The following is a 24213-nucleotide window of genomic DNA, read 5'->3' as shown; positions in this document are numbered from 1 at the left end:
GGAGCCTCTTTGTGCCCTAAAGATCATTCTTGACATGCTTATTGTTTATAGCTATGGTGAAACATGTTCTGCTGGAGAAGCAAAGCCCATTCACCCTGTGGGGTGGGTCTTTATGGACTTCACCTTCAGCTCTAGGTAGTCTGTGCCCCTGCTGTCTTAGTCTTCTAGGGCTGCCTTAACAAAATGCCATAGACTGGGGATGTAAACAACAGACATTCATTTTCTCATAGTTCTGGAGGCCAGAAGTCCAAGGTCAGGGTGCCAGCATATTTAGTTTCTGGTGAGAGTCCTCTTCCTGGCTTGCCAATGGCCCCCTTTCTGCTGTGTTCTCACATTGGGGAGAGAGGGGGGAATCTCTTCCTCTCAGAGGCCACTGATCCTATTGAGCTAGGACCTCACCCTTAATTACTTTTTTAAACCTTATTTAACCTTAATTTAACCCTATTTATCTTAACCTTATTTAACCTTAACGTTAATTTTTAAACATTAATTACCTCCTCAATTGCCTAAATTTAACCTTGATTACCTCTTAAGTGTAACCTTATTTATCTCCTAAATTACCTAAATTTAGCCTTTATTACCTCCTTAAAGCTGTATCTCCAAATACAGTCGCAATGAAGGTTGGGACTTCAACATTTGCATTTGGAGGGGGTGATACAATTAATTCAGTCCATAGCCCCTTCACTCCCACCAGCCCCATACCCTCAGAGGAGAACCTGGCCCCATCTCGGCTCTCACAGGTTCAGTTTAGCATCACTAGCCTTAATTAGCTTCATATTCTGTGCAAAACTCTGCATGGGACAGCACAGAAGTGGAGAGGAAGCAGTGTCAGCCCCCTCTACAAGTCGACTACCTAGTCCAGGGAGAGACATATGGAAACTCTGGCAGCACTAAGAGACAGACCAGGACTCACCACCTGGCTCCACCACTTATTAGCTGTATGGGACCTATGCAGATCACTTATTTGCACCCTTATCTGCTAATTAGAGACTGTGCCTATTCTGTCTGCCTTCAAGGGTTAACATGAGCAAAAGAGATATGCATGAAGTATGCATGTGAAACACAATAAAGTGTATGCAAAGTACGGGAGAAAAATGGTTTATTTGATTCATGTTGCTGGAGCAGAGGGTATATGGATCAATGGAGAGGACACGGAGGCAGGGTACATGGAAGGGGCTAGATGATGTAGAATGTTGAAGGCTATGTTGCAAGATCTAATCTCTGTTCTTAAAACAGGTTAACTGTGAAGTTCAATGCATATCTGTTTTACAGCTTTCAGAAAACCTTGGCATCCATTTTCATTTGATGCACAAACAGTCCTTTGAATTGCACAGGGTAGGTTCTATTTTTTCAGTTTTAGAGATTTAAAAAACAAAATGAAGCTCAGATAGGTTAATTAATTTGCCAAAGTCAGGTAGGTCGTCACTGGTAGAGCTGGGATTTGTGTGTGTGTGTGTGTGTGTGTGTGTGTGTGTGTGTGTGTGTGTTCCAATAAAACTTTACTTACACAAACAAATGGCAGACAGATTTGCCCTGTAGGCTATAGTTTGTTGAACTTAAAAAATTTTTTATTGTTATGTTAATCACCATACATTACATCATTAGTTTTTGATGTAGTGTTCCATGATTCATTGTTTGTGTATAACACCCAGTGCTCCATTCAGTACGTGCCCTCTTTAATACCCATCACTGGGCTAACCCATCCCCCCACCCCCTCCCCTCTAGAACCCTCAGTTTGTTTCTCAGAGTCCAAGGTCTCTCATGGTTCATCTCCCCCTCCGATTTCCCCCCCTTCATTCTTTCCCTCCTGCTATCTTCTTCTTTTTCTTTTTTTCTTAACATATATTGCATTATTTGTTTCAGAGGTACAGATCTGTGATTCAACAGTCTTGCACAATTCACAGCGCTCAGCATAGCACATACCCTCCCCAATGTCTATCACCCAGCCACCCCATCCCTCCCACCGCCCCACTCCAGCAACCCTCAGTTTGTTTCCTGAGATTCAGAATTCCTCATATCGGTGAGGTCATATGATACATGTCTTTCCTGACTGACTTATTTCAGAGCTGGGATTTCTAACTCCTAGTCCTTTGTCTACTGCCCCACCCAGTTGTAGGGATGTACAACCAATCCCTGAATGGGATCTAGAATGAAAGCCTATCTTCATGCTCACATGTTCATACATATTAGCAGAGCCTGAAGGAGGGGCTCCTTTGCATCAGCAAGATTTCCCTGATTGATCTAAACTCACCTAAAATTAGGAATAGCTATAGCCCCTGCCTGGAATGATGATAAAGGCTAGTTTCCTTTGTCCGTCAAAGTTTGAAATTTAACCTGAATCACCCTCATCATGAGTATATAGCCCAGGGGCCAAAGTCATCACTTGTTCAGTGACATCTATTAATGAGAAATTTTCTTCAGTGAATCTTAGCAACATTTATGATGTAGAGAATGCATAAATGCTTTCTAAATCTTAAAGCTCTGTATATAATAGTAAGAGCTTGTTATTCACTTACATTTTTATTCATTTTGTATATATTTAGTGCAGTTTCACTCTGGTCATTTAATCTATAGAACTGTGAATTGGCTTTCTTATTTGAATATACTGAAAATATACATTTCAATATCCTCATTTTTCACAAAGAACCTAAAATGCCGTGTAGTACACAAATCACTCTTAAATACATCCATCTGTAGAGATAAGACCAGTAGTGGATCCTTGATTAATGATGGCCAGTTTGACTCTGGGGCTTGTAAAGTTAGTTCAAAAGAAAAAAATAGGTACCAGTAGGTAATTAGACTATGAGTTATACAGTGTGAAACTCAAAGACATAGGCAACCGAATTTCAAAATATAACCTGTGATAACTATACCAATGTGTATATTTCCTGTGAAAATATGTCTTTTTAAGATAGCAAAGCATTAATCTAGGAGGATCGCTAATACTTGATGGTTTGCATAACATTTTTTATGATACCTTTAAGAACAACATTTAAAATAGTGTATTAAAATTATAAATACTAATACACTCAGGTACTTAATATTTGCCAACTTTGATTCGGTCTCTCTTTTCCTTCTCTGCTTTCCATAAAACCTTAACATTTTCTTCTCACTTACAGTAGCTTGGGTGTCAAAGTCCCTAAGCCACCGTATAACTCTCTGGTGCTTGGAATTAGAGACCCTGTCATTAGGCTTAATATCGCTTGCAAAAAAAATGAAATAAAATTCTTCATTTATGATGGTTCTATTAATACCAGAAAATCCCTAAGGTCACCTCTTAGGTATTGTTTTATTCTCCTACATTTTTGCGAAGAGGGAAGGCTTTTATTTTCTCCTTAGTGGCTCTTGGAGGAGACCAGAAGAGGGGAAATATGCACAGTCCACGTTGGGGACCCTCCTGAGCCTCCACAACTGCTGCTCCCCAACCAACTGGGCTTCCACCTTACCCTCTTCCGGGTCGCTTGCCAGGATTTGAAGGTACACGTGGCCATGAACGTTCAATCAAGTTTCTGTCTAGACAGTGAATTGTATCCTGGTGCATTGGGAAGACAACCAACATGAACTACCCAAAACATGTCTTACTCTTTATTATTAAAGGGCTTTTATGGGCAGTGGGGGGAAGAAGTAGAACAGGAACTGTGTTTGTTTGGTCCTCGACTGCCCCTCAGGTCCGCCCATCATTTTATAGGTCTGGGAACATGAGGGGACCTCTTCAGGGTCAGCTTGTTTCCAATTAGCTTAATGGTGAAGACTGTGAGTGTGGAGTCAGGCTGACCTGCATTCCTGTCCTGAGCCATGACCCGCCACAGCGTGGTGCACTGCTCCAAGCGTTGATCTGTAAATGGGAATGATAATAGTACTCACCTCAGACAGTTGTTACCAGGATTAATTGAGATCACATATGTAAAGGACTTATCACAGTGCCTGGCAACTCAATAATGTTTGATGTTGCTGTTGCCGGAAGATAGATAGTGGCCACTAAGTGGACAGTAGTGCTGTGGATTGTGGTTCCTTGGAATCTGTGCTTGATGTAACAGAAAGAATTATGAGAGCAATTAAAGATTATTCAATTTAAGATTCTCCTATAAAGCTTAGTTTAAAAAATCCTAAAAGAAAACTCTGACTACTCTGTGAGGAAATTCAATATTCCATTTCAAGAAAGATTAAAACAAATGAAACTCCTCTTAGAGGCCATTGTGTATCTGTTCATGATCACAGATGTCTGCTTGGAAAAATACCTGCAGTTTGGGGCGCCTGGAGGTATCAGGCAGTTGAACGTCAGACTCTTGATTTCAGCTCAGGTCATGATCTCAGGGTCATGAGGTCGAGCCCCGTGTTGGGCTCCATGCTCAGTGCGGAGTCTGCTTGAGATTCTCTCTCTCCCTCTCCCTCTGCTCCTCCTCTGCTCACACTCTCTCTCTCTCTCTCAAAAAAACCCAAAAAACAAAACAAAAAAAACAAAATAAAACAAAAACCTGTGATTAGAAAACGAGTTTCCCCTTGCTCCGTTCTTTCCTTAGGCTCTTGAACTTTCTAGCACTTGTCTACAGAGTTACTTTGTAAAACACAATAGAGGTTTAAATATTTGAGCTGACAGATTATTTTAATCATAGTTAATAGGCAGTAGTCCTGTAGATTAGGTACAAGTGTGGGGCTTCTTAAGCACCCAGAAACATGTGTGAAGGGGAGATTCTCCCATGGTGTCCACGTCAGGTCTGACACCATTGCTTTAGTGCACACGTAACTCGACAGAACCCCACGTGCCCTCTAAATGACAACTTGCAACTTACTATGAGAAGTCTCTAACTTTGCCTTCTAAACACTTCTGTGGCAGTCTTAGGCTCAACTTTTATTTTGTTTCCTTGCATCCTGTGTACATTAGAAAGAATGACTCGTCCCGGTGCATGAGCTCATTCTCTGTTTGTGGGGGCAGTTCCCCAGTTTGTGAGGAGAGACAGAAATCACAGAGTCTTGAACATACTAAATCTGAATCGTGTAACTCTTTTCTTATGGTATTTTCTTTTTTTACAGATTTTTCTGTATTTGAATAGTTTCTCCTTTAAAGCTTCGTTCACTTAAAAGTTATTTGCATTGAGTTGCTTGGGATTATACATGAACTATTTTAGAGAAAACAGCTTTTACAGTCCGGTCTTTGCCAAAGATTTGGGTTTAGTTATTAAGGTGGCCAGACATTTTTTTTTTTTGACTGAAGCATCTTAAACAGAATTCCACTAAGTTTTAAAACAGAACTGTACACCAGTTTCTTTATAATACAACATGGTGTTTGCTGTGCAATAACAAATGAATACGGTATAATACTTGTAAAGCAGTACGACTGAATTCTGTCCAAGAAAACTCCACCATATGGTTCCTCCAGCTCATAAGTTTGGCTGAAATCCTTAAGAATTCTCCTGGTGACTATGGCTGATGATACATTTAAGCCCCATGGAGTCACGAAAAATTGCAGTAAAATGAAAATTAGCTATATAACATGTTTTAATGGAGAATACATGGGATTTATCCTGAATGTGCTAAGATTATATAGAAAAGTGTAAATTTTTCTTATGGATTTGTGGAACAATTTAATGCTCATAGATTGCATGTTGACAAAGGTAGAATGCTTGCAGTGAATCATAAGAGGCCTAAATGGGCTTTTATTGTATTTGGGGGTCTCAAGGAAACATATCTCCAAAATCATAATGGAAGTCAAAGGGAAAAGAATGTAACTTAATACATACCTTTTAACTTTACACATAGCTATTTAGGGACTGCCTGAGATGCATAAAGTAAGATCAAGCTTTCCTGAATTTACCAGTTCATCATCTGAAGAATTCTTAAACTAAGCCCTGTTGATTTCTCCACTGGATGCTGAAAGAGAATTAATGATATTTCCCCAGCCAAGTCAAGGCTGGATGCTCTACAGATTATTTCACTGCTTTTCCCTTTCCAGCACTTTCTTTCAACCTGGGCCCTTTGCAGTGCCCTGTAAAAGAGAGCACACTAAACTTTTCTGTCTTTAAACACACAAGATCTCTTCTTGCTTAAATGGTAATGAATAAATTACTTTCTGCCACCTGACAGAAAGATGAATTGTTTAGCACTTATTATGCAGCCATCTACTTTAAACCCTGATTACAGTTCAATTCATATTTGATTCATAGAACTTGAAATATTCATCATTCCACCCCCTGCCCCCCTTCAAAAGGTCCTGGGACATCTTCCTCTTTCAACAAACAAGATGTGACTCATGCTTTCCTGCTCTCTCTCCTGTGGGGGTCTTGGTGGTAGACCAGCCAGAGACACGTGTGCGCGGCATGAGCCCTAAGTTGGGCGGATTGAACGCTTCGGCCATTCCCTGGCCCACGGCCATTTACACAACAGAGATACGATAATCATCTTCATCTGCTAAGTTAGGGAGTGGGAAGCGGCTTCCTGCCTTCCACCGCAGAAATTCACAGCATCAGCAGTGAGTTGTGTTTGGGGGGAGAGAGATCAAAGAGCCCGCAAATGTCCTTCCTTGCAAACTGCCCTACTTCGGAATCAAGGGAATGATGTGTTGTCCTCTGGATACTGGGCAGAGGGCAGCTGGGGCCGGAGGACACCAGAGAACGGAGGAGAATTTTCCGTTCTAATTGGGCTAGAGAGAGATCTTTTTATAAAATATAGCCGCGGTGGTCTGGAAAAGGCTGCTGTTGGCCTTCCAGAGAGCATCCTGCCCAGCAGAGCCTCCCTGCGTCAGCCAGGCCTCAGAGCCACGGTGGCGCCTGGCATTAAGCATCATTAGGGATGATGGGTGTGATTACCTGACACTGAGATCTTTCTCTTTTGGAAACTGCAGCCAGGCTCCTAGCAGCAGGTCTCCTAACTGCAGCGGGCAGACCGTGAGTGCTGTGGAGTAGCTCCTGGGTGTGGGGATGTTGGATCGCTGGGGCACGGATAAGAGGGGCTTTCTTTTCGTGGCGAGTCTCTCCCACTCCATTTGGGCTTCCGCCATGATTTCTGCAGAGACCTGTTTTGCTGGCAGGCAGCCATATACAAAGCAGAGAAGTAGAGTGGAAAATGCATACAGCCTTAGTCTCCTTGGGCTGCTATAACAGTTCTGGAGGCTGGGAAGTTCAAGGTCAGGGTGCCAGTGTGGTCAGGGGTTTGGTATGGGCCCTATTCCGGCCTTGCACATGGTTGCCTTCTCTCTGTGTCTTCAGGTGGTAGAGAGAGAGAGCAGGAGAGCGATGCTGGGTTCTTCCTCTTCTTAAAAGGATACTAAGCTCATTATGGGACCTCCACCCTCATGACCTCATCTAAGCCTAATCGCCTCCCAAAGGCCTTTCTCCTAAGACCATCACACTAGGGCTCAGGGCTTCAACATAGGAATTTGATGGGGACACAAACATTTAGTCCATAACACATACCGTGGGCTGTTCTCCTGAGCCCTGCACTACTCCTCATTTCTTTGCTTTTGCAGGTGTTATTTACTCTGATGGAGATGCCTTCACCTGTCTTGGCCTTGTGACAAACCCATGTTTTAAGGTGCCAGTTGAGGGGTCCTTGAAGCCCTCCCCAGCCTTATCTTCGCTTGCCATGTGGAGCCTAAAGGCCCCAAATGTGTCCTGTCTCACCCCCTTCCTCCCCTGCCCCCGGGGCCTGCAGAGCATGGGGGACCTTCTCCGCACCAGGCAGAGGCAGAACTGGCTTCCTCTCTGTGTCTCCAGGGCCTGTCCCCAGCCTGGCCTGCCCGTAGCAGTCAGAGAAGGTTTGCAGGCTGAATGAGAGAGTGTAGTGAGCATGGGATTGGCAGAAAAAGTGGGTTCGCACACGTACTTTGCCCCTCACCAGTTCACTTATCTCTCATACGCCCTGGTTATCAGTTTTCTAATCTGTTCAGTAGTGGTAATTATAATTGCTACTTTGCTGGGCGATTGAGAGAGTCAAATTAAGTACCTGGAGGGAGAGAGCTTTGTAAATGGGACATGATTCAAACAGTTTGGAACATTTTCTGGGACTATATACACGCATATATACATACATACATACACATGTACACACATCCAAGTGTGGGCCTTCTTCCTTCCCTCTACCCATGGATTTTGAAGTCAAACAGTTAATATTGAAGTCGAGCTCCAGCCCCCTTCTAGCTATGTAATTGTTAGGATTAATTTTCTCATTTGTAAAATCAAGAAAGCAAATAGAGGATGTTGGTGAAGATGACATAATATAAAGTAGTGAAATTGCTTCCCACAAAGCCTCTCTGGGGTCTACAGACACTCGGCCTTACATCCTTACACACACCCCAAGCTTTGCTGACCTAGGGCTCCTTGGGCCCACACCACTCAGGTTGGCCACTGTGGGTCCCACACAGTAGGGACTCTGAGGTAGCTTATTACCCGGGGGTTCATCTCATCCCCCCAGTGAGTATTTATCTTCTGGGGATGAGGCACCCCCACCTCGTCCAGCACCAGGTTCTGCCCACAGTGAACACCCACCCCATAAAACCCAGGTGAACGAATGTCTCTATTTACAGTGCCTTGGAGCAGGGCGTGGACAGAGCACAGGAACAAGGAATCTTAGATACTGAGCCAAGGTGATGTATCCTGGATGTTTCTCCTCACCCTGCTCTGCAGGAATAGTTCCCCCAAACCAGGGTTGGCCCTTCTGTTCTGCAAGCACGAACACCAAAGAGGAAGGGGAGCCCTCCCCCTGGCATCTCCTTTCTCTCCCCTGCCCTCCTTCCCCTTAGAATTTCTTGCACTCCTCTTATAGACATTAAACCTGCCTTTGTAACACAGAAACATTTCTGTGTGAGAGCTCAAGGGATTCCAGAGGGTTGGTTCTCCTTTGTTAGAGACCCCAAATGAGATGAACTTGGAAGAAATTTAAGGGTCCAGAGGTAACTCTGGTCTCCCCTTACATAGCCCCTCCCCTTACATAGCCCCTCCCCTTACATAGCCCCTCCCCTTACATAGCCCCAGGACTTGGTTGGGGTTCCTGTTCTCACCTAGAGCAAGACTAGGGTTTGAGCAGGAGGGGAGCCCTTTTTCCTTCACATGCCCCCAACTCTGCAGTGAGCATATTTTGCAATCTGAAAGCAGGACACATGGCTTGACAAAGGATTTTTTTCCTGACTATTTGATTTCTTTCTGTGAAGTCTTGCTGGGGTATAAACATCTAATCTCTTATGTTACACATTACAGTGAATACACTTTATTGAAAAGGAAAAAAAATACATGAGCAGAAATACAATTTTAGCTTTATGTATATCTGTGTATACATCAGGTAATTTAGTATTTAAACATTTTAATTCAAGACAGCTCCAGAATATTTAACCCAACAACTGAACAACTGTTGTAAACATGCTTTGCAAGTAGACATTTGAAGAAGATTTATATATTATGATTAATTTTTAAATTTTTATTTAAAATTTTGTTCTTTTGTAAAGATAGTATAAGCACATTATAGAAAATTTTAAATACAGGGAAATAAAAGAAATTCATTTATATTTTCATAGCTTTAAAGCAATAGCATTTTGTTTATTTCCTTCCAAACTCTGGATGAATTTTCTATCCTAGTGGTCAAGAGCACAGCCTCTTGACACAGACTGAGTTCAAATTCACCCTCTATTGCTTACTAGCTGTATGATTTAGGGCAAGTTACTTAACTTCTCTGTGCCTCTGCCCTCATCATTATAAAATGGAGATATTAATGGCATTGTTAAAAAATTATTCATGACTTGTTTTAAGATTTTATTTATTTGAGAGAGAGAGAGCATGCATGAGCATGAGTGGGGGGAGGGGCAGAGGGAGAGGGAGAAGCAGACTCCCTGCTGTGCAGGGAGCCCGATGCGGGGCTCGATCCCAGGACCCTGAGATCATGACCTGAGCCCAAGACAGACGCTTAACCAACTGAGCTACCCAGGTGCTCCTCTTGACATTTGTGAAAGAACAGTAAGGCAGATTTTATTTAAGAAGGGACCTACCATAATGAGTTTGTAGTAGAGGAGAGGGATTGGGCTCAACTTTGAACGCAACAAGGAAAAGTGAGAATTTATAGCCAAGGAGCAGGATGGGGTCAGTGGATGGAGGAAACACCCTAGGTGAGGGAAGATTCTAGCTAAACTGACTTAACAGGATTCTTGCTGAGGGCAGATCAGACATTAAATGGGATGGTGGAGGCTGAGGACCCAGAACAGATATTGAGGGGTTTGGGCTGAACGGGCTTAACAGGATTCCTGCTAGAACTGGACTTTACAAAGAAAGACATGGGAACCCCAGATTGGGGGTGGTCAAAAGGAGAGCTCAGAAGAGCCTGCCTAGAGTTTGATCAAGGGGAGAATCTTCATCAGCACCTACCACACACAGTCATTGTGAGAATTTAGAGAGTTTAACAGTGTTAAAGTGAGCCACCATATATGTGTTAGCTATTATTCTTATTTTACGTTATCTTAATCATCCTACATGCATTTTATATCTTTTTCATTTAATGTTTTACCATAATTTTCTTCCACATTGCACATACTTTTTTGTAACTATGATTTTCAATGGCTGCGAAACATTGCATCAGATTGCACTTAACCATTCTTCTATTAGTGGACATTTAAGTTCACTCCAGGTATTTTTTTTACTTTAAATAGCACTGTCCTGAAAATCATCATGGATATCATTTTCTCATAGTTTATCTTATTGTGAGAATAGATTCCCAGAAGAGGAGTATCAGGGTCAAAGGCCATGAAGTTGCGATTGCTCGTGATATGCCAAATGGCTTTCCAAGGGCTTGAATCAATTTATATCTCCAACATAGAAGATAAGCGCTTTAAGTCACCCTCACCAAATTGAGTCCTGTCATTTTTTAATCAGCAAATTTAATAGGTAAAAAAGTTTTTCATTGGATCCTTAGACTTCAGAACTCTCTTCCAACATGGCCCAAGACAACTCTCCAAACAAGACCATAACAATGAATCAGAGACGCAGCCGCACCAAATTCACAGAAGATCAATTGAAAATCCTCATCAAGGCATTTGACCAAAATCCTTACCCAGGTTATGCTACCAAACAAAGACTTGCTTTAGAAATCAACACTGATGAGTCCAGAATCCAGATTTGGTTTCAGAATCGAAGAGCTAGGCACCAGTGCCAGAAAAAATCAGAACCCGATGAGGACTTAGAATCAAGTCAAGACCAAGATCACTCTGAAGAGGAGATTCAAAGTAGAGAAGACAGACGGTGTCGTACCAGCTATACTTCTTCACAATTACACACCTTCATCGGGGCATTTATGAACAACCCTTATCCTGGAATTGATACCAGAGAGCAACTTGCTAAGGAAATTGGCATTCCAGAGTCAAGAGTCCAAATTTGGTTTCAAAATCGGAGATCCAGATTCCATGTCCAGAGAAAAAGAGAACCTGATGATCAAGACTCAGAACAGAGACAAGACCAGGAACAGGATCTCTGGGATGAGAGAGTTCAAGACAACTGTTTTCCCAATAAACTATTGGGCCTTTTCAGACCCAACAAACCCACTAGCTGTCTCTGCGGAAGCCTGGACTCAAGGTCAACTGATACAGTCCCAGCCCATGAACAAGGAAGGCCCTGCATTTCTTAATCAAGAAAATGAGCCCAAGACCCCATCCAGCTTATACCAGCTGCCCTAAATTGCTTCCCCTCGTCCTGGCATCAGGGGCTGGGTTTTGCTTTGTTCTGGTGTTGTCTTTACCCCCAAACGAATATGGGATGTATGTTACATATAGGTTTGCTCATTATGCACACTCCGTCTTTACTCATGAAAAGTCATGCTCCCCCACTCTCTTCATCAATATGCATGTAGCCTCAACTCCTTTGATTATAAAAAACTTGTTCTCTCCCCCTTCTGGAAGGCGGGTTTGAAGCTCCCTCCCACCTCCTTGTCTCCTCATCTGGCTGCCTCTTGAATAAACCCTTTCCTTGCTGCAAAAAAAAAAAAAAAAAAAGTTTTTCATTCACGATAAATATGGTTGAGCGTTTCCTAAGTGCAGGGATGGGGTCTCACACTAGGGATGCCGAGATGGAGAACAATGGTTCTGCCTGTGCTCCAGAGGAGGAAACTGGAAACCAAGCTAACAATTAAAACCAGAGGGATAAGTCCCTCCCAGAGTGCAGGGGAGGGACCCACACCTAGCTTGGAAGTCAGGGAAGGCTTTCTGGAAGTGGAGGGCTTGAGTTAGTCTTGAATAAAGAATAGTGGTTAGCCATGGAAGGTGGTGGAGGGTGGTTCCATGTGCAGAGGAGGTGTGAGGGGCTGGCACACTTGAAGAACTACAAGAAATTAGCCGTAGGTATGGTTGAAAGAATGTTGAGAGGTGAGGGTAGGCCAGGTCAGCAGAGAAGCTGGGTTCCTTTAATGTTACAGTCTTAAAGGTTGTTTGTTTCTTAATTTGTTTTTGATAATATAAGCAGCCTCAGTAGAACCCTGCAAGAGAGTTGCTCACTGCATATAATCAGATTTACCAATTGGGTCACAGTATTAAAATGTGAAAAGAATTTAGCCATGACGATTCTTCACTAAATAAAGTTAATCTGTATACTATTAGTGTTGCTGCTTCACTAAGTGAGGTTAACCCCTATTTGTAGTCCAGGTGGCAGAGCAGTGAGGCTGGCAGAGACGATCTTCAGAGTCTTCCCACTACCCCCACTGCACCCTTTTTCGTTCTTCTCTTTCCTGGTTTTCTCCACAGGTTTGGGGACCTGCCCCACCCACTTCTCTTTTAAGTAATCTCACAATACCATAGAGAAGGTTGATTGGCCAAGCCCTCTCATACTAAGATGGTAGTGATTAGTTAAGAGGTTCAGCCCTTACTTCTCCAGGAGCATTTGGATTTTAAAGGAGGTCATTTGGAAATAGAAAATCTTGCAAACTCAAAAATCTCCAATGGTTGAATTTCAGGGCAGAAGACTGGCCAGTGAGAGAGCTCTTTAAGGCTGGGCGTGGGCAAGAAGTATCTTCTGGGCCTCTTCCATCATCCACCATATTGGAGAGTGTTTGTGCAAGTCCAGGCATAGACAGAACCGTTTGTCCCACTGCCCAGGGTTGACTCTTGCCTTGGAATGTCTCCTTCATCTTGTTTTCTAGGTAGAGTAGGATCAGTTGTCCTGGGATAGAATGCACCTTCTGATCAGCTGTCTCTGAAAGCTGGTGAGAATCAGGAAAGAGCCCAGTTGCCTGGCTGGGAGGGAGGGCTTCTATGAAATGGCCACATTTCCATAACAATGTCACCTACATTTTTGTTCTAGCCACCTTGTACATAGAAAAAAAAAAATCTAGGGCAGCGCTTTTTCTCTCACCTCAGGAAAACAATATAATTCCCTCCCAGAAGATTTCCTAGATCTTAAATATCAGCTCAAACATTTATGCATGAAAAATTAGAGTCCATGAATGATGCATGCATTCTGGAAAGTCTGCTCATAAATCTCCCCTCCCTCTTTTGGAAAGTCCCAGGATGGCAGCCAAAGCCTCATTTCCAACCCCTATTTCGAAGCCACCTGAGATGAAATTTCCTATTTGTTTCCAACTTTCATGGCCTTTGCATATTCAGCCCTCCTCTGTGGCAGATAAGTCTGCTATTATCTTGTCTGAGATATTGTTCTTTTACTTGACCAGATTATAGCACAATTGTCAGTTTGCTCTTTAATAGCACTACTTCACAGGGGATTTGTAAGGATTAATGAAATAATGTTTGAAAACCACTTCCAATTTGTATGCACTCTTTCTGTGGAAGCTTGGGGGTTATTATTTCTTAGTGTTTATACCGTATCTTCCGTGTAAGAAGTTTTAAATGCTTTGCAAACATGTGGATCCGTTTCAGTGAGATGATGAAGCAATTGGCTGTTCGAGCTGGAGGGGCCTTTGAGACGATCTAGCCTTACCTTCAGGCTGAGGAGGTGAGAAGCCCGAGGCCAAGAGAAATACCCAGCACAGCAGAGCTGCTTAGTGGCGGAGCCAGGTCTAGAATGTGCTGCCCTGTCTCCTTGCTCAGTTCTTCAAGTCTGATGGATTGAATTGTGCCCCTCCCCAAACCCAAATGTAGCACCTTGGAATGTGACCGGATTTGAAAATAGGGTTGTTGCAGATGTAGTTAATTAAGATGAGGTCCTGCTGAAGGAGAGTGGGCCCCTGGTGTCCTTGTAAAAGGGGGAGATCTGGGAGCAGGCACACACAGAGGGAGATCACTGTGTGAGCATGAAGACAGCCATCTACAAGCCAAGGAGAGAAGCCTGGAAGGGATCCTTCCCTCAGAGCTCTCAGAAGGAGCAAACCCTGCCAAAACACCTTGATTTGGGACTGCTAGCCTCCAGAACTCCAGGACCATACATTTCTACTGTTTGAGTCACCTGGTTTGGGGTACTTCTGTACAGTGGCCCTAGCAAACTAACAGACTCTTTCTTACCCTCAATTCTAATTATTGCCATTTAGCACAGTAAGAGATTGAGATAGGCAGAAAGGGAGCCATTTGGTCCAAGGCTGGAAAGACAAGTAATGAGCCCAGAAACTCAGCTGCTTGTCCTTGCTCACCCCAGAACTCCTCTCGGGACTGCTGCCCATGACGGCCCCAATTTGATGCCCCTCTGAGGCCCTCAGTGTGGGTGGAGGCACCCGCCACAGCCCATACTGATACACCCATGCCCTACAGGCTGCTTCCTGGCATTCCTCCAGCATCTTTCCTGTCCCCAGAAGGCAAGCAGCAGTGCTGAGTGAGGGCAGCAGCCCGGGGACCCCCACTGCATGTTGTTTGACCATCCAGGAAGGGTCTTCAGCTATGACGGTTCTAAAAGTTTTCTTATAAATGAGATGCTAGGAGCTCAGAATCCAGTTTTCTGGGGTAACGGCCACCATACATCAGGGTAGGTTCCCAGGCCCCTTTCTCAAAGCCCATGTGAGTGGTATTATTCTAGAAGTTCCACACTAGCAATGCTGCTTGCTGTTTGGGAAGTCATGGCGACATTGATGAGGGCTCTTTCAGTGGGTTCAAAAAGCTGGCAGGCATACTGGGGGGATTTCAAGGGAGGAGGGGTGAAAAATGCAGAACCCTCAGAATTCGCACCCTCAAAACAGAGGGAGAGCACTAGGAGAACTAGAACTTGAGGGGTCGGCACCCCAAGGAGCGGTTTTTGGAATTTTTTTCCCATACTGGGAAAAACCAAGTATATTTGTAAATGAGGAAAGGAGCAAGCCCCATGAGATCACAGATGATCCCAGAGGAGGCCTAGAGAGTTTACGGCATTGGCCTGAGGCCACGTGGCAAGTGAGTGGCAGAAGAGGGACTCCTGTCTGCCGGTCCAGGGCTTTCTACTGGGCAAAGACTGTCCAAACTTCAGTCCGTTGTTTCCAAAGCTCCATATTACTCCTGCTCTCATTTACTTGGTATTGTTAGAAGTCAGTTAGCTTTATTTAATAAAATTAAATATATTTAACCTCATCTAAAGTGATAATATCTGCAGAATTATGGCTTTGACATGCTAGTTATGTAATTTTTTTCTTAACACATATTCAAATAAGTGTATAACTATTTTTAAAGTGTTTTATTTTTTCATCATCTTGTACATAACTGGTAGTACCCACCTATTTCATAGTTTGGACAACTCTTCCCTGGGGGTAGCATGTGATAGGTGAGGAGAAGTAGGGCCTGAGGAGCATCCTGGAGGGAGAGAGGGTGGAAAGGGTGGGAGCACAGAGGGAAGGTTTAACTCTGAAAAGAAGGAGGGACCTTCTTCCCCCAAAATGAGGACAAATGGGCTCAGGAACAGAGCAACCTTGAAATGGAGGGGAAGGAAGATGACAGAGCTCATGCCCACTGACCTTGATTTTTTTTTTTTAAACAAAGCAGTATGACAAACTGATGACAACTTGAAGGGAGCACTGAGCTTTAGATTTTAAATCAAAATCGTATTATAGTTCCCCTGAGACTTAACCTTGTTTGTCAAAGGGCAGAAGCAAGTTGTTTCAGAAGAAAAAAGTTAGACTTTGAACCTCAACTGTGGTTCTTAAAACACTACTATAATTGCTTCTGGATTGGATTTTGAGGTTGACCTTTGATCTGAAACATTGGTTTCCTAAGATGAGACCTCTCCCTAAATAAAGGCTGGTGTGATTGCCCTGAACTGGGCTGAATGTGGGTCAGAAATGAAGAGCAGCTTCTAAAGGACTGGCCCAGCCCCTCCCCAGCAGTTCACCATGTTGACCCCGAGGAAGGGGACTGAGGAATGTGTTGGAGCAGACTCTGCACCCCTCCCCATTTGACCTCAAAGCGCCTACCTGTAGACACAATATAACCGTAGGTCTTCCCAGCCTAACTGTGATGCCAGGACAGAAGAATTCTCACATGACTGTGGATGTGCTGCATTTTCACCCAGGAACTAGGTGGACAAATCCCATGATCTCCTGATCCCTGAAAGAGAGCAAAGATGATGGCAACAATCATTGGCATGTACTGTTAAAGAAAAATGAATCATGGATCACTACATCAAAAACTAATGACGTAGTGTATGGTGACTAACATAACATAATAAAATAATTATAAAAAAAAAAGAAAAATGATTCTGATGCTTGTTAAAATGATAACGAAGGCTTTATTCAAGGCTATTTCAATAAGGGAGATGGAGCTCACTTCCAAATACAACAAGGACATGTGAGAATTTATAGCCAGGGAGCAGGTTGAGGGGGTCGGATGGAAAAGCACCCAGAGGAGACATCAAGGGTAGGGGGATTCTTCCTAAACTGACTTAGCAGGATTCTGGCTAAGATGTGGTGAGGCAGGCCAAAGACAGCACAGGGGGCCAAGGTTAAGGTCTAGTGGGCTCAGAAGAGCCTGACTGAAGCTTGGGCAAGGAGAGAATATTTGTCAGTCTCTGAATCATCTACAGTGAATGAGATATGCTGTCAACCTACAGAGTGGGGATCCTTGCAGAAAAGAGACAAACTAGATAAGTCTGTAAAGGGGCAGGGACCAGAGAATAGAGAAAGAGGGAATTTACCATAACTGAGCCTTTACTGGTGGCCTACCATCATGCCAGGCACATGAAATAGGCTACAAATTTTTTACAACTTTTTTCCTATTTAATTATTTTTATTTAATTATTTCCTAGGGTACTTGTTGATTATAAATTGCAAAATAATTACCACCATAGTATTAGTTACCACCATAGTGTTGGTTACCACCTCCATCCTGTCACATTGTTACCATTTCCCTTTTGCAGTGAGAACTTGTGAGATCTCTCTTAGCAACATTCAAATATATGATACAGTATTGTTAAGTAAAATCACCCTGCTGTACTGTAAATCCCCAGAACTTATTCATCTTATAATTGGAAGTTTGTACCCTTTGAGCAACATCTCCCCATTTCTCTCATCCCCCAACCACTGGCACCCATCCCTCTATTCCTTGTTTTTTCTGAGTTTGTCTTTTTTAGATTCCGTATGTAAGTGAGATCATACAGTATTTGTCTTTCTCTGTCTGACTTATTTCACTTACAATAATGTCCTCAAGATCATCCATGTTGTTGCAAATGGCAGGATGTCCTTCTTTCCCTGTGGCTGAATAATATTCCATTGTGTATTTATGTGTGTGCACATGCGTATATATATGTATGTATGTATAATCTCACATCTTCTTTATCCACTCATCCATCTTTGGACTCTTAGGTTGCTTTCGTATCTTGGCTATTATGAATAATGCTGCAGTAAACACAGGAGTGCAGATATCTTTTTGATATCCTGTTTTCATTTTGAGATAAGATTACATTTAATTGTGAGGCAAGGATTTTTCTCCCCTTTGAACAAACTGAACTTCCAAGAGGTCAAGGAACGCAGAGCTGGCATGTGGTGGAGTTGGGGTTGGACACCAGGTCTCACTGGTGCCAACCAGGGGTGGCTGTCAAGGAAAGGGAGCCAGGTGGCCCTGGCCAGCAGGCACCTAAGGACTCAGGGGTCCAAGAAAAGCAGGACATTGGTTTAGGGAGGAACCATAGGTAGGACAGAGGAAAGGTAACTCTGCTCCTATTCTTACCCATTTTTCCTGAGCCCTGACATCCCTGGTGAGTCTCCTACAGCCTGGGCTGGATCGTCACCGGTTGGATGCAAGATGATGGTTAGGCAGCCAGCACTGGCTTCTGCCTTATTGCCCAGTCGTCCCTGTTCTGCAGAGCTCACCTTTTCCCTGACTTGCCAAAAGTGGGTCTGTCTCTACTTAGCCACAGGGAAAAGCCAGTCCAGCTGAACCCGCACAAAGCTAAGTAACCAGGTTATCAGAGGACAGGAGTAAATCAATCTTGGTAATCACGTTTGGCAGTATTTGAAACCATTCCGTTTGGACAGTGCAAATTCATTTTATGGTATAAAATGGTGTGTGTTTCTTGTGGAAGAACACTGAACTCAGGCCCATGACCTGGTGTTGAAAATCTCCTATCCATGAAGAACAGGGTTTTATTTTCTTAGTGGAGGAGATACAGACTTTGTAAGATGCTCGTGTACCAATGTGATCCATGCCCCTGCTAAAGATCAAGTCAGCCAATGTCCACAGCAGGGAAGAACAGTGGCCAAGCCAGGGGGCTCTGTTTCCATTTACATTCTTTCTCCGAAGCTGATTTTTTTTTTTTTTTTTACAGGAAAGGCCTATTCTTTGAAAGGAAGTGTCAACATCTGAAAATATTAGCTAATTTGACTTCATAAGGAGAAATACAAAAGGGATAGAAGCAGTTTATTATGTTAAATCTCAAATAAACCTTGACAATTAAAAGTAGAAGGGGAGCCAAAAGTAATAAAAAGAAGCAGAGAATGAGAAATGCCAGGCATCTGGGATAAATTTAAGATTTCAGTTGAGCACTAAATTTAGCTCAAGGCTTCCTTTTGGCACAGACATTTAAAAAATAATTTGGGTTAATAAAGTTTTTTAAGTTCATTTACAGAAAGCTACCAGTGACCACAATCATGGCAGAATACTTATGACTCAGCAGTTAGCTTGGGGACCAAAATTGAAAGAGGACCAGAATTCATGAACTTGCTCTCAGTGTTTTTCCTTTCTGATAAAGCTCATGTTTGATAGAGTGCCTTACCGTAGAGCCTCCGAGCCCCCTTTGTATGTGCACACCCAGGGTGGGAGGAGGTCATGCTCCTTAAGTGTTGTATTCGTTTTGATTCCTTCCTTCCCACACTGGCTGGGAGTTGTTCTGAGGGCGACATGTAGTCTGGAACTCTAAAATTCCAAAGATATCTGTGGAAGTGACAGAGAAAATCAGAGCTGGACAGTAGCTACAGCAGTAACAAGAGATTTTACTCAGTAACAATTGCAACAGGAGAAAAGAGACCCCAGCATAGAGCTAGGCTCATTTCCAAATATGACCAGGAAAAGTAGGAATTTATTGCCAAAGAGCAGTTGGTGGATGGAGAACTGGGAACAGAGTAGGGTTAGTCTTAAAGGGAGTCTTGCCGAAGGCAGGCTGGGGTAATCAGACACTCCCTGGAGGAGAGCAGGGGATGAGGAATTTGGCCAGATGTCCAGGGTGGGGATTCTCTGGCTAACCCGACTTGCTGGGATTTTTACTAAAATTGGGCTGTACAGGCCTGACAAAGAGGCACGTGGAAGGTCGAGGCTCACAGGGCTTAGGGGACCTTGACCAGATTTAGGTCAAGGAGGGAGTCTTTTTCAGAAGACAGCAAAACCACCTGTTCCCAGATTCATCCCCTCAGTAAGCATTGCCGGGCTCTCCCATGCCCACCGCCACCCCTGCTGTGAACTAAAACACCTGGAGAGCAGCCATCAGGGAGTCCTCCCCAGGCAGGCGAGCCTTCAGGGCTGGGGGCCAGAAGGAAAGAGAGACAAGGTCAGAAGAGCAGTGGCTGGAAAGAGAATGGTCACCAGGGAGAACTCTCCCCTGGACAAGGGTGATTCCTCCTCAGCTGGCTCAGTGTGGCTCCATCTCATGATAACTTTAGGAACCAGAGAGAAATTAACCATGTTAGAAATAGAATTCCTACATTTGTCATAAAGCATGGAGCCCTAAAATATGGACATGACTGGCAGCCATGAGCAAGACCAAGAAAGCAGGATGAAATGAAAATGATCAGGGGCTTTATTGATCATCTAGGTAAAGGGATGGGGAAAAAAAAAACAAACCAAACTTGAAGTTAAAATGAAGGGGAAGGATGCAAATTACATTTAGAAAGCCTTCATTTTTCTTACTATTTTTTTACATTAAAGTCAAAGATGGTTTTTCGAACACTACTGAGATGGTGACCACAAAGTTATCTTATAAGCGCCAAGGCATTCAACAGTTGTTCACCTGGAAGGCAGTCGGGGGTGAGGGGGGAGGGAGACTGGTGTCCAGTCTCAACTCTGTCACATCCAGCTGTGTGATTTGGGGCAAGTCGTCCTGCCCGGATCTGGCACTGACACCAGAGAGGAAGAACCTATTTGTCTCTCTGCTATCTGTTTATTTATTTATCCAAAATCCACCTTCTTCCCCATAAGATTCAAGATGGCTGACATAAGTGTTTAATGGAACTGCTAACAGCGGATAAACGAACAACAACAGGACCCTCAAAATCTACCTCTCTTTAGTTATGGTGAGGAAGTACTATTCCTCAAGGGATGTTTACTCTTTGCATGGGCGTGTAGTCGATGCTCAGGAAATGTTTGTTGAATCTGCAAATATGCGAGTGCCAGCCCGAGGAGGTAAAGTACTGTGGCTTCTCCCCACAACCCCCAAGGGGAGGTAGAGAGAGTTTCTTCTGCGGCAGCTTCCTTTCCCTGTGCACGACACCTAGTCCCACACCTTCCAGCCCCTGAAGACCTCTGACTCTGATGGTGGTGCTCTTTGCTGCCGGCCCTTGCAGTCCATCCATCCCCAAAGGCTGTCAGGTGCAGTGTTTGGACTGACAGGTAACACCCCCCGACCTGCCCCTCTCCCAGGCTCTGCCATTATTAGTGACCCAGGTCACAGGAGGGAAACTTTGCCTCTTCCTTAGGAGCTGAAGCCCAAGAAATGGGCTCCAACAGAGATCTGGGAGAATCAATTAATGGTCCCAGACACTTCGAATAAATTTTTTAGTGGGGTCTAGGAGAAAGTACGGTGTCAGCAACTCCAAACTGATTTCGGCGTAAGTGAAATGTATTCAAGGAACAAAATTCACAAGCGGACCTGGAGCGTGATTTTATCTAGTCATTTTTAAAATTATTGTTGAGAGGCAGAATCTAGTTACAGAGAAATGATTTGATGCTGATGCCCAGACTCTAGCTGTAAAATGAGATACAGGGTAACATTTGCCCAATGACCTTTTCCTTCCACAGGACAATTAATAGATCTTATTTTTGTAGAGCTATGATCTTGTCAGTTCAGATTCGGCTTGCTGACCAAACTGGAGAGAAACCTTTGTCTCCAACAAACCACGTGCTTCCATCTGCTGCTACCTGGAGTTGAGCTTGCTGGCTGGTGTGAGTGGAATTTTAGCTTTATCAGGCCAGCAGTGGAGTGGAAATAATAAACATGGGATTCGAATGAAGGGAAAGCAGACAGTAGAACTCATCTGAGAAGAATGAAACCCTTTAAATGAAAGTGCATCTTTCTCAATAATAGGAATTCTAATGTTCCTGGAGTCGTTATTGTAATAGCTTTCTCCAGAGTGTGCAATACATTAGGGATCCAAGTCAGAGCAGAGGACGAGCCGCCCTGAATCATTTGTCCACCGTGAGCCTTCTGCCATCCATATGCCTCAGATCCCCCATCCACACCCTGGCAATGGCAACCCCTCATACTCCTCATGTTGTAGCCTGTGGGCAAACAGAAAGATGTACTGATCTATATTTGCCAACAGAGTGACACTGGTATCTAGGTCCAACATGAATGGAATGAATGCCTTTTTTCCCTGCTCCCAGGCCTGTTTGAAGACCTGGCAAATAAGTGGAAGGTGAGGTATAACTCGGTCTCAAAGACAAAACCAAGACTGATGTGTGAAGGCTTTAGGGAGTTGGCTTTGACTCAACCTAAGGCAAGTTGTATGACAGTGAATATATTTTGTCGATAAAGGGGCTTAAAGGAAGGTTACCCACATGTCCCAGATGTTTCAAGGAGGGGCTTCCTCATTGGTGCAAAATGGTGGGACAATATGACATTCCAGATCCCATCCAAATCGAAGATTCTGGCTTCTACGATGTTATTCACTTTGAATGTGTAGATGAGTGAGGGAAGACCTCTGAAATAATAGCTCTTATCATTTTTCTTCTGTGGGTTACAAGGATGGGATAAAGACCTCACAGAGCCTCTGTCCCTCCCTGCTTGCCACCGTGTAATAGAATCTTCTCAGAATGGAAGGGCAGGCTGCAATACTTTGGGCTAGACACCATTAAGGGTGAATGAAATTAAAACCATTCACCCAGAGAAGGTATGGGCATTAGAAATAGAAACTGCAAATATGAGAGACCAGTAGATACTGGGACTCTTCAGAGACCACACAAGATGCCCACCACTTGTTCACAGGCATAGTTTAAGAACCGAGGAAGTTGTCTTGAGTGGGAGATGTAACTTCATTTCCTGCTGCAGAATCCTCAAAAATTTATGCCCCGAGAAGGAGTAATTGCTATTTCTCTAAGGTCAACTATCTTGGTCTTGGTGGTGGTAACAAGGAGCCATGGAAAGAACTTAGCCTGGAGGGCAAGGGGCAAGTTACTATTGTCTGTTCAAAGTCTGTCTTCACTGAAAAAGTCCGTTAGAGCAGAAATGGAACCCATGTCCCCATTGTCCACCAGAGTGCCTGGTACTTAGTAGAGACTTAATAAATGACCAGATTTCTAATATCAGTTCTGTCACTAACAAGCATGTGATTTGAGGCAAAAAGACCTAAACTCAGCTCCCTCAGCTATGAAATCATGTTGAACTCTACAACCCCAGTGCAGACTACAATATTTACTAAGTGCCTACTATGTGCCTTTCAGGGTTCTAGGCCCTGGGATTATAGCAGAGAACAAAACAGCACCTGCTTTCATGAAGCTTATGTTCTAGTGACAGGAGACAAACAACTAACAAATAACTAACAAACAAGCAAATATAGATGATAACAGATGGTAATAAGTGCTAAGATGGGGGGGAAAGCGTGGTAAGGGAGCACTGGCAGGCAGAGGGGCGAGGGGTGAAGGGGTGTTATTTATACATATATTTATAGGGGGTGGTCAGAGTGGACCGTACTGATAATGTGATATTTTAGCAGAAACATGAAAGAAGTGAGCCAAGCAAATTTCTGGGGAAAGCACATTCCAGCCTGAGGATGGAGATAGCAATGTAGGAGTCATTGGTATTTAAAGCCATGAGACAGAATGAGATCACCCAGAGAAAATGTAGATAGAGAAAAGCACTCCAGCAAGAGGTCAGCAAACACTCCAGCAGTTAGAGGTCAGGGAGAAGCAGGTGACCGTGGAGTAGCTGAGAAGGAGGGGACCAAGGAGGTAGGAGGGGAGCCAAAGGAGAGAGGGATCTCAGAAGCCAGGAGAAGGATGTGTTTTGGGGAGGAGGGTCATTCTCTGTGTGGAATGCTGCAGATATTTTGAGTACACCTGAGCCTTGACCATTGGGTGTAGCCACATGGAAGTCATGGTGCCCTTGACAAGAGCCATTTCAGGGGAATGATAGGAGGAGAAAGCCCAAGTAGAGGGGGTTTAAGAGAGAATATGAAGAGGCAATTGAAGGAGATATGTATAGACAATGCTTCAGAGGAGTTGTAAGTGTCAGCAGAGAAATGGTTGCTAACTGCATGGGAATGGGGCTCCAGGGGGGGGCTTGGTTTCGTTTGTTTGACTATGAGAGATATCATGTCCTTTGCTCATAGGATCCAGTAAAGAAGGAAAATATGATGACATTAGGGGGGAATCCTCTGGCCCACTGGAGATTTCCCTCAATTCCTGATATAGTCACCTCCGGGGTACAAAGGCCCTGTATACCTGCACCACTCTGGCCTAAGGGGAGCACCGCAGGCCTTCCCTCAGATCTCGTCAGGGTAACTGACACGAGACTGGAAAATCTAAGCATGGCTTGTCTACAGGTTCAGGAAAAAAACTGAAGGAAAATCAATTCAAAGAGCAGTAATAAGCAACAAGATTGGTGTTTCACCGAGTATGCTCCTTGGGCTCCATGGCATGTTGATAGGGTCAAGTGAGTCTGAGGAATGCTGAGTTAAACAAAGATAAATAGAGGTGTTTGATGGGTC

General features: G+C 43.8%; 2 protein-coding genes across 2 annotated transcripts in view; both read left to right on the top strand.

Moving 5' to 3' along the window:
* ALK (ALK receptor tyrosine kinase) overlaps positions 1-24213 on the top strand; it is a 678620-nt gene that overhangs the window by 269749 nt on the left and 384658 nt on the right. The gene's annotated exons all lie outside the window — the stretch shown is intronic.
* LOC112820905 (double homeobox protein A-like) lies at positions 10900-11834 on the top strand. The gene has a single exon (XM_025868004.2). The coding sequence runs from the start codon at positions 10909-10911 to the stop codon at positions 11593-11595; it is 687 nt and encodes a 228-aa protein (XP_025723789.1). The 5' UTR covers positions 10900-10908; the 3' UTR covers positions 11596-11834.

Source organism: Callorhinus ursinus, unplaced genomic scaffold, assembly GCF_003265705.2.
Source record: "Callorhinus ursinus isolate GAN/ISIS: 27379988/994484 unplaced genomic scaffold, GSC_fseal_2.0 scaffold10, whole genome shotgun sequence".
NCBI lineage: Eukaryota > Metazoa > Chordata > Mammalia > Carnivora > Otariidae > Callorhinus > Callorhinus ursinus.
This window is presented reverse-complemented; position numbering and strand designations above follow the sequence as displayed.